The sequence below is a fragment of the Salvelinus sp. IW2-2015 genome, unplaced genomic scaffold (genome assembly GCF_002910315.2).
Source record: "Salvelinus sp. IW2-2015 unplaced genomic scaffold, ASM291031v2 Un_scaffold16276, whole genome shotgun sequence".
NCBI lineage: Eukaryota > Metazoa > Chordata > Actinopteri > Salmoniformes > Salmonidae > Salvelinus > Salvelinus sp. IW2-2015.
The window spans coordinates 32,769-45,826 of NW_019957520.1; the positions used below are offsets into that span (position 1 = coordinate 32,769).

Below are 13,058 nucleotides of genomic sequence, written 5' to 3' on the forward strand. Positions count from 1 at the left end.
ACCCTTTTACCTAAGTGAATTCTCATAACCTGCTGCGCAAGTTCTGCTAAACCTGCTACGAAAAGTCAACTTTGACAAAAGCTGTATCCCTTCTAGACAAAACTATCAAATCCCATATATAGTCATATCAATGGTCAAATGTCTGAGAGCAGCGAATCACCGAGTAGATCCATAAAGAAAGATAGGGCAAGGGGAAGGGACCCCGAGATGCCGTCTCCAAAAAAGTATTGGATGTCTAAAGGAATTTAGTCCCCTCCCCTTCTTGACAGTACATATTTGACAAGGCACATTCAAGAAGAGCTTGCACTCCAGCGCAACGGTCAGTTAAGCACAGACGCACAGTCTCTCTCCTCGGGTCTCTTTCGAAACATTTGGTGGAGCCAAACAAAAAATAAGCAGCCATGGATGCCATCAAGAAGAAGATGCAGATGCTCAAGCTCGACAAGGAGAATGCCTTGGACAGAGCTGAGGGAGCCGAGGGAGACAAGAAGGCAGCAGAGGACAAGAGCAAACAGGTCGGCATTATATATGGAACATCTAAATGATTCTAGAAAAGGCACCTGAATACCATTGGCTCTGTTCGCCGCAGTCTCTAAACGTGGATCGATCACCTCTTCAATGTGGATGTATCATTTTTACGGATCATTCGAAATAAGGAGTATTTAAGTGATATTTATGAATAACATATCACCACGGGTAGGCTAATAAGTGACCTGGGTATGAATATCGGAATAATTGTGTTTACTAATTACGTCCGTGTCACTGATTGATGGGTGGGTGAAGTTGTATTAATGTAGCCTAATTATAAGTAGGAAAATATGTGTATAGGAAAATTACTGTAGGCTAATTATAAGTAGGAAATATAGAATAATTACTGTGGGGAATATGGATAGGCTATTGAAAAACATATACTTCTTTCAGCATAAATGCAATAGTATATTCACTTTGATGTTCTATTCAACTAAATAAAATGTTGTCCTTTATGCATGTGTAGTTAGAGGATGAAATAAGTGAGTTGGAAAAGAAATTACGGATCACCGAAGATGAACGTGATAACGTGCTTGATGAGTTCCAAGCCGCCGAGGAAAAGTTGCTGAACGCCGAGGAGGTGGCCACCAAGGTATTTTATGTGGCTCGCATGATTTTCCCTAACTTCTCTCCTCTTTCTCCCTTTCTCCCTTTCTCTGTCTGTCTGCGTTCTTGCGCCTTGTGCGCGCCCACGCCCTCTGTTTCCCGCTGATCACCCCTGTGAAACTGTCCACACTAAAACAAACCTCAGCTCGAGGATGACTTGGTAGCTCTGCAGAAGAAGCTGAAGGGAACAGAGGATGAGTTGGACAAGTACTCTGAGTCTCTTAAGGATGCCCAGGAGAAACTTGAGGTGGCTGAGAAGACCGCCACGGACGTAAGTAAAGGGCACAAAATCACCATTCCTGCACACTGCTTCTCACATCAACCTGTAAAATGTGTAAAATGACAGAGTTATGTGAGAGGCCTTTATTCGGCCTCATCACTCGGTCTAAAGTCCTTTCTCTGATTACCAAATGTAGGTAGAATACTTTTTAGGTGTGACGCACCTGTCGAGCCCTAAATGTCTATGGGCCAGCTGGATTGTAGCTTATGATAAAGGAATAATATTTAAATCATGATGTCATGCCAGATATTGAACTGTCATTTTATATATTTTGTTTATGGTTGTTTGTCTGTTGTCAAAGATCACAAGTCACCTAAATCATATCAATATAAAGAACAAAAGTGTTTCAGTGTTCTGGTATTTGAATCTCTCCACATAGATAGCCTACATATGAGACCCCAAAGTCAATTTAAGACAGTAAATCAGATTCCTCTCCACAGCTCCTTAAAGTGGGGACATTTATGAGTGGAAACTGAATTTGTTAAACGTGCAGTCTCCAAGCCGAGTGCGTGTGCACCGCACGGATAAATATAGCCCACTGCTTTATTTGGTCATTGGTCAAGTTAGAGCTTACTTTTTTGGGCTGTGCCTGTTTCTTGCAACAGAACAGACTAGGCCTATAGTAAATTACTTTCCCTTGAAAATTTAATTTTCTAACTATTCTACCATCAACCTGAAGTATTTTCTAATAATGAGATATTTACTAATGAAATCCACTTTTAGACCTATAGTATATTTGCAAGATTATTCTTGTATCTTATTATTAATGTACTTTGTTTCTTGTTGTTTTGAGGTACATTTAGTTAAACTCATACCCTAGAGTGTAATTTGGCTTCATACAGGGAAGAACTTGAAATTAGGGAAATGCTCCATAAAAGGAAAACTATCAGAAACGTGTGTATGTCGATTCATGCGTGATACCAGAAGCTGCATCCAGGGACTGAAAGAAATGATATGTATAAAATACCCAGGTTTATCGTGTTATGGCATGATAATCCTAGGCTAAATAAATATGAACAAAGAAAAAACATTAGCAAGGCAAGTTAACTTCTTCATTATTGAAGGGGGATTATCAAATTAGATGTGACATTCAGTTGACAATTGATTTTCATGTATTGAAAGTGTCTATGGGGTAGCCTACATCTCAATAGACTAAAGGGACTCCTTATGCTCATCTCCTTTCCGTTAGGCCGTCATTGTAAATAAGAATTTGTTCTTAACTGATTTGCCTAGTTAAATAAAGGTTAAATAAATAAAAATAATCTGCACTGATATGAAAGCGTTAAACTGGTAAAAATATATAAATTCTTGGTTGGCATTCACCCATCCTACGTTTTCATATCACTGCAAATGAAGGAAAGGAGATCAGGAAGAAACGAATTTGTTGAACTCCTTGAGTAAGATTATACAAATGCATAGAAGGCCTCCTCTTGGTGCTCTTTAGGAATTATACAGTCTGAAGATTTTTTCAATCCCATGTGTACTGTCTAGATAATACCAGCAGATGGTGCTATACACCAGTGCAAGGTACCTTAGTCAACGCTTGTAATAGCTGGGCGTGCCCTTATCATTACAGTACGTCTACCACAGATACACTCTTTATTATAACCAAATGTTGGTTAACCATTATAATATTACGAAAACAAGAAACTAAAAATAAATTATACTTCCAATATATTTTCGTTTGTTGTAGTCTTGAACTTGGTTATGAAAGCATGGTTACTTCCGGTGTAACGTTCAGTTATTGCTGTGTGCGCTCCTCACAGACGATTCGAGTACCGCGAGCAGCCTCCCTCCAGGTACATTCCAAGTGTTAACGTAGTTTTCTTAGCAAGTTGAAATAATGACCGGTATAACATCACTGGAGGCCGTTAAACGGAAAATAAAAACCCTGCAACAGCAGGCAGACGGCGCTGAAGAGAGAGCTGAAAGACTACAGAGAGAATCGGGCTTGGAGAGGAAAACCAGAGAATCCGTAAGCATGTCATAAAATAACTGCAAAAAACAACATTTCTCCAAAAGTGCAACAATGATATATTGCTTTTGAGATGTTTAATATCCGAGTGAGTAGCACAGACTTTCAAAATGCATGGTGAATCACTCAGCACTGACATAGCGGAATTTCTCTGGCATCCCGTTGTGTTGTTAGCTAACAACATAATTTATCATGCTCATTGTTTACGATTCGCCAACTCGGACAGATTACGTGCTCGAGGCGAATTTGATGATTGCCCCAAGTGTAAATAGTGTTTAGCTGTGGCGGTAGAGCGCTTCAGGCCTTTTTCATGGATTTCAGTGATACTGTAACCACCATGTTTCTGATGTCATAGTCCGTTGATATTTTCTCTTAATTGATGGTCATGATGTACAAAGGTAACTGTTTTCACAAACAGTTCTTGGATTAAAATGTTAGATTGTTTAATGGTACTGTATCACCCCCAATATTAATCTCCTGGGTATGCTAGGCTTCTATGCACATACTTTAGTACACATAATAACCTAAAGTAAATTGTCCTTTTTTTAACAATTGCAGCACAGAGTTTAAACTCTTTGAAACTATTTTCCATTTAAACAAGAAAGAACGTCAAAAAGAATGTTGCAACAGAGCTGCGAACAACATCAATAGCAGAATGTCGTTTTAAACAAGGTTTCCTTTTATAAGGACAAATAGTTGTCGCAGGTTCTAAAGAACAGGGGACCAGCCTCTGAGCTATAGAAACAGGAAATTAAGCCTGTATGCATTTGCCGCTAAGAGGGTTAATTGCCATCATCAACATGGTCACTTCATGTTAGTTTATTTGAAGGAAACGTTTTGGGTGGGGTTTGAAGAAACCCAAGATGAACTGATAGTTATCTTAATTTCACTGGCTAGTTTCCGTATCTCCATTCACAACATGAGATGGACTTTGACCCCGCGTACCACTCTTGTGTTAGTATGTGATCAGGCTACTGAGCGGTTAACCAGGTGCAAAGATGTGTCATGGTATTGTGGGGTATGCAAAATAGGTCAACTTTGAGCACCTTTATCTCTTGAATGTTTTGGCATTCAAGTCCAAAAAGTCACTTTCTGACCACTTCTGCAATGGGCCAATAAGTGTTTTTAAAGATTCAAAATAAGTCGACTTTGGTGCATATAGAAACAACAAAGAATAGAGCAGTGGCTGTCCATATCAATTGTTTCTGCTATCAAATGTTATGTTTTATTACCACAAAAGCATATCTGTAGCTGAATTTGACACTTCCTCAGTATAAAATCTCTTATAAAAAAATTGTGACGGTTCCATAACTTACTGTTGGTGCTAATGGTAAGCTAATTAGAACAGTAGGGGGATCAACTTGATAAGTCACACCACCACTCACCAGTAAAATAACAATAAAGTAGACATTTTGAGAGGATGATAGGCTGAACTTCATCTAATCTTCAGATTTGGTCCACTGGGGACTCTTCATTGGTGCGTGTGTGTGTGGCCTGTGACAGTGTAAACCTCTTTGGCGCACTGAGTCCTCGTTAATGTCACCTTTGGTGTCCAATAATGAGCCCAGGTATTCAGCCTGGAGCATTGTTGTCATTACACACAGTGTGTGGAGTGCATCTCAGCACAGGGGAATCCTCCTGGGAAAGCCCTTTTCTCTCCCCAAGGTGACACTGTCATTAGGCTGGCAGATGGAGAAAACACCATTTGAAATAGTCATTACCCAGACCTCTCACCTATAAAACACACGACACTGAGGTGGAAATTTCACCAGTATTCTTTATGTTGATATGTTTGTACTGTATGTTTCTGTCTTAATGCATTTTACCCCACGATGCAGGTTCTGGCAAGTTCTTCTCTTCTCTCCTAGGCTGAGGCCGATGTCGCTTCCCTTAACAGACGTATCCAGCTAGTTGAGGAGGAGTTGGATCGTGCTCAGGAGCGTCTGGCAACTGCCCTGACCAAGCTGGAGGAGGCTGAGAAGGCGGCTGATGAGTCCGAGAGGTATATATTTATGGTGGATAGGGAGTTAGACCATAGAGTAGACTGAGTTTCTCTTGCCCCCTTACTGTATTTGTAGTTGTTAGGGCCTTTAGTGAAAGTCATGACTGGCGGTGCCACTGACCGGTTCCAACAAACACAACCTGTTTCAGCGGTGACTATGAAATCCTGAATAAATGGGCCATGAGGCTCTGTTTCCATTCCTTTGTTTGGTGTATAAACAACCCCTCTATGCTGCACAGCCCAATGCCTGAACATCTGAGACTGTAGATCAGACCCTGTCTGGGCCTGCCCTGTCATCTCCAGTGATATAGTGGTGCAGTATTTTTCCCTCAGTCCCATTAAAAAAGCTGTCAGGCCTTGACTTTGAAAGGGCATATTAAAGTTGGCCAGCCAGTGTGGATGTGCGTTGGGCGTATACGGCACTCCCAGAGAGCTGCTTGCAGTGTGTCTGCAGTGGTACCTGCCCACCCAGGTTTAGTTTGGGCTGGAGATATTGATTTGAGTCATTGAGTTACAGCGCAGTGCTTCTGTGAGACTGGGAATGGGACTCTTCCTAGCCTAACATCTGCTGCCTGTCTCTCCCCTTCCTCCCACAGAGGCATGAAGGTCATTGAGAACAGGGCCTCCAAGGATGAGGAGAAGATGGAGCTGCAGGATATCCAGCTGAAGGAGGCCAAGCACATCGCTGAGGAGGCTGACCGCAAATACGAGGAGGTGAGTCTCTCAGCTGCTGCAGCTGTTGGCTGCTGTCCAGCTGTCTCTACATCCCAGCCCCCACACACCCTGCCTTGAACCTACCCTACACCACACAATAACATAATGGCACACACTATGATTAAGTCCACCCTGACATACCCTAATTCATATAGGGTGTATGTACCCAGATATTGGGTGTATATACACAGCCATTTTGTGTATAGAGTGTAACTCCTTGGTGTTCTGTACCTAAAGGTTGCCCGTAAACTGGTCATCATTGAGAGTGATCTGGAACGTACAGAGGAGCGCGCTGAGCTTTCAGAAGGGTAAGATTTTTTTCACTGTCACCTAGGAGTAACGCTGCACTTTATTAACATGCATGGATGAGGTTATTTAACGCCACGCCTGGCTCAAAGTTAATAGTTAACTTTTTATTTTGGACGTGTTGCTCACTCTCGTTGTTGCATGTACTATTAATTTGCATGTGTTTCATGTTTTGAATGGCCTTTTGTTCACAACATCCACTAACAGACGGATTCGACGAGCGGAGGACGAGCTAAGAGTTTTGGAACAAAGCTTAAAATCACTTACCGCTTCCGAGGCAAAGGTACTGCAGACTAACAAAGTATTCTGTCAGGTCTATCTTTAGAGACTTATGTACGACTTCTTCTTGTCACGTTCATTCACTCTGCTGAATGAAGCCTCTCTTTCCTGCTAGCACCTTGCTCTGCTTTGCTCTCTCTTCCTATGTGTGGGCTTATGCTCGGGATATCCTAGAACTAGAGCCTTTTACACCTCTAACCTGGTAGGAACTGTGCAAGAATAACATCTTTCACATACCATATTAGCATTCTTAATTTGACCAATCTGCAAGCTAAAAGGCATTTACAAAAGCGTCTTTGTAGTCTCCACCTTTGTTATTATTGTTGCATTCCTGCTGTGTTAAAGCACTTTGGTCTCCTTCCTGTAATTCCCCTAGTTCGTATTTATTTTGTTTTGTTTCTTTTCCACCCTCCTGCTCTCCCTCTGTCCATCCTGCTTCCATTTGTCATCGGTGTCTCAATACGCCCCTCCATTTCGGCACAATTTCCTCTGGACCCTCCACTTCCTCCGCACCTTCTCCCCTCTAAAACAACAGCAAATGCTCTGAGCTTGAGGAAGAGTTGAAAACTGTCACCAACAACCTGAAGTCACTGGAGGCCCAGGCTGAGAAGGTAGGTAGTCTGCCGCTGTGTTCAGACTCGGGCATGCTTTCCAAACCCCAGATCCCCCCCCCCCCAGAGCCATGCAGGAGAATGAATGGAAGGAACCTGAAGAACCATTTACAGCAGCACTTGGGTCATTGGATACAGTATCTGTCTTACGAAATTGGAGAGGGATAAGATTAGTCAAATGTTGTACTTAAAGATGTCATGCAAATACCTTTCAGTATTTGTTCTGTTAATTGAAGAGAAACCTATTGCATCTAAGCCTTGTTGCTCGTTATGTTTATTTTTTTAGAACTGTTTGATAAGTCATTAGATGTAAGGTCTTTGTTTCATATAAAATATAAAGTGGGAGGGTTTTTAAGGCTCTGTCTGTCTCTGTAGACTGGTGCAGATGTTACAGTTGGGTAGATGCATGACTCCTGTTTCTGCTTCTTTTGGTCCACAGTACTCACAGAAGGAGGACAAGTACGAGGAGGAGATCAAGGTCCTCACTGACAAGCTGAAGGAGGCAAGTTTCACAACCCCCTTTATCTGGGGGCTTTGGCCAGAGGCTAGGCTATTCCAGTGCTGTGGGTACTGTCGGCCTACAGTATCACTGACTGTCACATTTACAGATTGATTCTTAAGAACCCGTCTCTCTCTACCACAGGCTGAGACTCGTGCTGAGTTCGCTGAGAGATCAGTAGCCAAACTTGAGAAGACCATCGACGACTTGGAAGGTATGACTTTTTTGCAGTTTATTTCAAAACTGTACTGTGATCTGTTTGGAGTAGGTCTAAATTTTATAGTGTCAGTGAGTCTCATTCATGGCCATTCGGTAAGTGTCTATGCTTCTTTCAAAATGTCTTGAACAAGAGGAGGAAACCCTCTTCCCTTCTATGCTACACCTCGTCAATATACTCTAATCTGTGCTGGTCTTTGCTACCTCTCACAATTTCCATTATTATCATATTTATATTCTGAGCAGCACGTGCCCCTGATTTGAGTCGGTGTACTTTTGGGTCACATCTGAATGGAAATGACTTTGGTAGTTGGACATTTGACAGGTCATCCTATTCACTCTAAATTTACTTTTGTTCATAGTTTGGGTTGTTTTTGCCAGTTGATCTGCAACAATTAAGTTGCGTTGCATCTGCTTAATGAGCTATTAGTCACAGTAAGGGATATGCTGCCCTACAACTGCTTGTTACAGTAAATCATCCATCTGTAGTTTAAAGAATGTATCATGAGGCTCTCATGGTAATTAGAAGGGCTGAAGAAGCAGCCATATGGTCATGATATCTCTGACATGAGATGTTCAGGACTCTGTTCACAATTTCTTGATGATGCTGAGGAATTTGTCGTGGCCTCAATCACATTTCTGTTCTATCCTCTTCTGGTAACTTTTTTTTCTTCCTTTTCCACTCTGTCACTCTCCCTGGGCTGTCTCACCCACCTCCCTCTGGGGTCTTGCTGATGACCCGGATGCTCTTCACCCCCTTCCCACACACCCCTCCACCTCTGCCACCTCCTCCTCCCTGTCTGTGCACTTGGCCCACGTCCCAATAGATGAGTTGTATGCCCAGAAACTGAAGTACAAGGCCATCAGCGAGGAGCTGGACAACGCCCTCAACGACATGACTTCCATGTAATTCTTCATCTGCGCTGCCTGCTTGTGCCTCTGTCGTCACCTCCTTGCACCTCCCATCCCCATTGTCCAGTCATCACAATCTGCTGTCTATCTGAAATCCATCTGCTGTTTCTGTTCATACAAGATAAAGTGGTTCACGTTACTGTTAGAAAGCAGCTAATTATTTCTATACACTAGGTAGTCTAAATGTCCTAGTTAAAGGGGGTTGTATATTGTAAGAACTGGCTAACTATGGGAATTGTTTAAGCTCACTCAATGGTTTCCATTCTCACACTTAGACTTGTTTGTGGTTGTGAGGACATTCTCTCCATTTAAAGTTAGTTACCATTTTAGCAGTGCAGTAGAGTACTTGAACCTAGACTTGTTTTGTATGAACAGAATACAGGATGGAGGTTCTTTGTTTACCCATTTGGGCTTACATTTGAATAACTACTATATTGTATTACTTTTTACATAAAGAAGTAATCGTAATTCATTTTGTGATCGTATTTTAAATGTACATTGTTCGACCAACAAATTAATGTCTTAATTTCAAAATATTCATAATATTTTGTCAGCCCTTAATGCATGTGAGGTGTCTATTGAAATGCAATATTTCAATGTGAGCCTTCTTCTGGGTCTTTAAACTGAGTTTATCCATGTAGTCAGTGTGCTTTTGTGTTCTGTACCTTTTCTCAAGTGTAGCTCACTTGTTTTTACTACTAACAAGGTCTACTTCTGTATGGAAGAAAGGCCCCATGCGTCCCCCTTGAAATTCCTTTTTGTTCATAACCACAGTTGAGGGGAAACTGTCACAATCTACAGTCTGGTTGCCTTTGGAAGTTGTCTTTTTGTTGGGTTTTATGCTGTGCCCCTTTGGCATCTGAGAAGATATCAGATGTGTCAAGCTGGAGGTGGAGCACCATGTATGACAGATGTTTGGTCAACTGATGCTCCTCATGACTCCTTGGAAAGGTCTTCATGTGATCAGAGGTTTGGTCCAACCTTTGTTTTGTGTTTGAGGTGGTTGCTGCAGTAGTTGTCGTACACTGTCTGTATCCCTTCCTGGCAATACCTCCCAGTGGGGCATTGTGGCTCTAGCCTGTCCTTTGTGTTGTGGCGCCAGTAGCACTGATGTGTTGCTGCGCATCTGTCTTCCAACAAACCCCCTATAGCAGTACCTCACTGTACCTCTTCTCTTCCGCACAGATAAATTGTTTACACCTCATCAAAGACGCCTCCCGCCAGCTGAGCAGCATCGCTCTGCTCTTTCCCGGCCTTTCTTCCATTTCCCAACCCTTCTCGCCATGCTTTCCTTTACTCCCCATGTTCTCATCATGTCAGTGTTGTATCCCATCTCTTGTATAGAACCTCTGAATCTTTCTGTGTTGTATACAAATAAACCTTCTTCCTTCTATGTAAGCTTTATCTCCTTATTCTATCCTTTTCTGTTCCTTCTGAATTTTATTTTCATTTCTATTTATTTTCAAGCGGCTCTAATAATAAAACGAAGGAGCCCTGATGTTAGTAATGTTGTCATTGTTTTATGTCTCAGGAACCCATAAACAAATGTTATGGTGCTGGCATTCTTACAAGTTCAGTTGAAAGTACCTCTGTTTTAATGTCCATTGGTGTTGATCAACATTTTCATTCATTTTGAGAGGCGGGATGTGTAATGTGCACTGTCCAGTGAAGATTTCTTGCAAGTAGGCCTACTACACACTTGTAGCTCTTATTCAACTTTCCCTCATTTAATAGGTATATACCTAAGGGAGTAGTGATTATCTTACAGCCTTAATGAAGGTATGTTTTTAGGAGCATCATGGCATTACACATACTGCTGTTAAAACAAATGTAGCTTCTAAGGCGAATGTCATTTGGCTCAATACAGTATAGTTAATGTTTTGATAGAGAGGTGGCACATGTTGGATTGCTATTGAACGAGTAGGGAAAGTAGTAGGCGTGAAGAGAAGCACAGTATGTAGGATTGTCTGCCTTTGCGTGTTGGAAAGAGTAGTAAGATTGACTATTGAGATGCTGATGTTGATGACATGAAGTCTGCAATTTGCAATATCATTTTATTGTTGAAATAAATTAATAGATATGCACTTTCCGAATCATTGTTTTCAATTAAAAGTGAGCATCACAGGCACTAGCACTGAGTTAACTGCACCCAACTAGCAGTATTTATTAAGACAAATTGTTAGCCATTTTATGTGTTCCAAGCACTTCATTCATTCACAACTAGAGTTTTGAATGTCCAGGCCACTCAATGATATCTGTTCTCCCACAGTCAGTGTTTAATGTAGAACTGTGTGGTGTGGAATATCCTGGGCATCTATGACATCAGGTAGTGATCCTCCATACAGGGCTAGAATTTGGCAGCTTTTATACTGCCTTAGTTGCACCTATAAGACTTTAAGCAGGATCTGTACAGTACATGCCTTCTGGTGCTGGAAGGTATATTTAGAAATTGAGTAGAACCCACTGGCAGTTTGTTACTTGTTTGCTCAATTATCCACCCCAGTGAAATGTTGTTCATATCTCCATTCACAAAGTTCAGAGGCATTCCACCCATCCCCTTCTGCAATTACTGCTCCACTGTTCTGTGGAGAGAGACTGTGAATTTATGTATCATGCCATTTTCAAACAAGGTAAGGTATCAGGTGTGAAGTGATCCCACATGAAGCTTTCTCTTGAGCTCTCTAGTCTGTTACTGCACTGATTTCCTGTTTTCTTTCTCTCGCTTTCCTACCTGCTTTCTGACTGCAAAGATCGCCTCTACCAGCAACTTGACAAAAACCGCCTTCTTTCTAACGAACTAAGAGTGACCTTGAATGAGGACTAAATAGTGTGAATGTTTCATCCATGAGCTTATGTACAGTATTGACAGTTTAATGTTGTGTTTGTATGATGCCCATAATGCTGGAGATGTTACTGCTGGCGTAACAAGCTATCCACAATGTAATGGATTAATCTATATACGTACTGTATACTCTTACAACTAGGTACCGTAATGTGCCTTTATATACCATTAAATATAGTATACTATACGCACCACTGTTGTTCATTTCCCCAGTTTAAGCAATGTGAAGGCTATGCTATAAGAGCTGTGTGTACTGCCTGTATGGTTACTGCCACAGCATAGTTACCGCATTTGTTTTTTTTCTCTAACTGAAAGCGTTTTGCTTTTAATGGCTAATTATGTAGCTCTGACTAACAGTACATTTTAATTCATAACCGAAGTCATCTCGAATATTGATGGTCCTTAGGCTGCTGTTGCATGTTGTGGTGTGCTTTTGCGTGTTGTGGGTTGCTTGCTTGGATTTTAATATTTTTGTTTTATTTGGTGTTTAACAGAGAAACTGGCACATGCTAAAGAAGAGAACCTCGATATGCACCAGATGCTGGACCAGACTCTAATGGAACTAAATAACATGTGAAAGCCTGGTTTACCCACTGGTTTTGGCTTTCTGTATTTGCACCTCGCATGCCATGAACCCTCCTTCCATGCCCATGTTGAGGAACACACAAACTGATGCTTTTCCTTTTGCACCATCCTGCTTTCAGTGGAACTCAACAAGGAAGGTACAACATTTCCTTAATGAAACCCAAAATGAGAAACACTTCTATTTTTGCCAGCTGATTTTATAATGATGTCAGCATTTTGTAATCATTGAGTTTAGTTTGTTTTTGACAAGTTATCAGGTGAAATTATGTGCCATTTGCTACAAAGGTTATTTTTATCTGCATTTGATAGATTGAAGGGGATGAATCTGGCACATACCCATTTCACCCTGGTTATGCACATACCTTACATTTCAATCAAAGACAAAGTGGAAAAATGTTGCACTTAATTCAACTTCAACGTACGCACAGAATTAGTAGTGTAGGAGAACACATGATTTTAGTTTTTGAAGACTTCTGTATTTCTTAGTTTCCTCAAGTAAGTATACATTGGATTAGCCTGTCCACATGTATATTGGTGCTGTGTTAGGGGGTTGTTTCACCAATTCGGTACCTTTTTGAGAAGTGTTTCTTGATTTCACCTAATTTAAACATTCTGTCATGACGAGCACATTCATGTTCAATGTTTTCCCATCTCAAGAGGAGGAAAAATACTATAGTAAGTACCAAATAAAGTAACAGGGTTG

The 13,058-nt window shown here is 41.3% G+C and overlaps 1 protein-coding gene across 2 annotated transcripts; it reads left to right on the forward strand.

The window, feature by feature from the left end:
• Positions 1 to 296: 296 nt before the first annotated feature.
• Positions 297 to 12,359, forward strand: LOC112080348 (tropomyosin alpha-1 chain). 2 transcript variants are annotated; one of them, XM_024146073.2, is made up of 10 exons: positions 297 to 515; positions 1,280 to 1,405; positions 5,258 to 5,391; positions 5,988 to 6,105; positions 6,343 to 6,413; positions 7,226 to 7,301; positions 7,741 to 7,803; positions 7,945 to 8,014; positions 8,844 to 8,922; positions 10,114 to 10,321. In XM_024146073.2, the coding sequence occupies exons 1-10, from the start codon at positions 402 to 404 to the stop codon at positions 10,115 to 10,117; spliced, it is 855 nt and encodes a 284-aa protein (XP_024001841.1). In that variant the 5' UTR covers positions 297 to 401; the 3' UTR covers positions 10,118 to 10,321. The 2 variants fall into 2 exon arrangements, with proteins under 2 accessions (XP_024001841.1, XP_024001843.1); XM_024146075.2 differs by lacking the exons at positions 8,844 to 8,922; positions 10,114 to 10,321 and adding an exon at positions 12,265 to 12,359.
• The last annotated feature ends 699 nt before the right edge of the window (positions 12,360 to 13,058 follow it).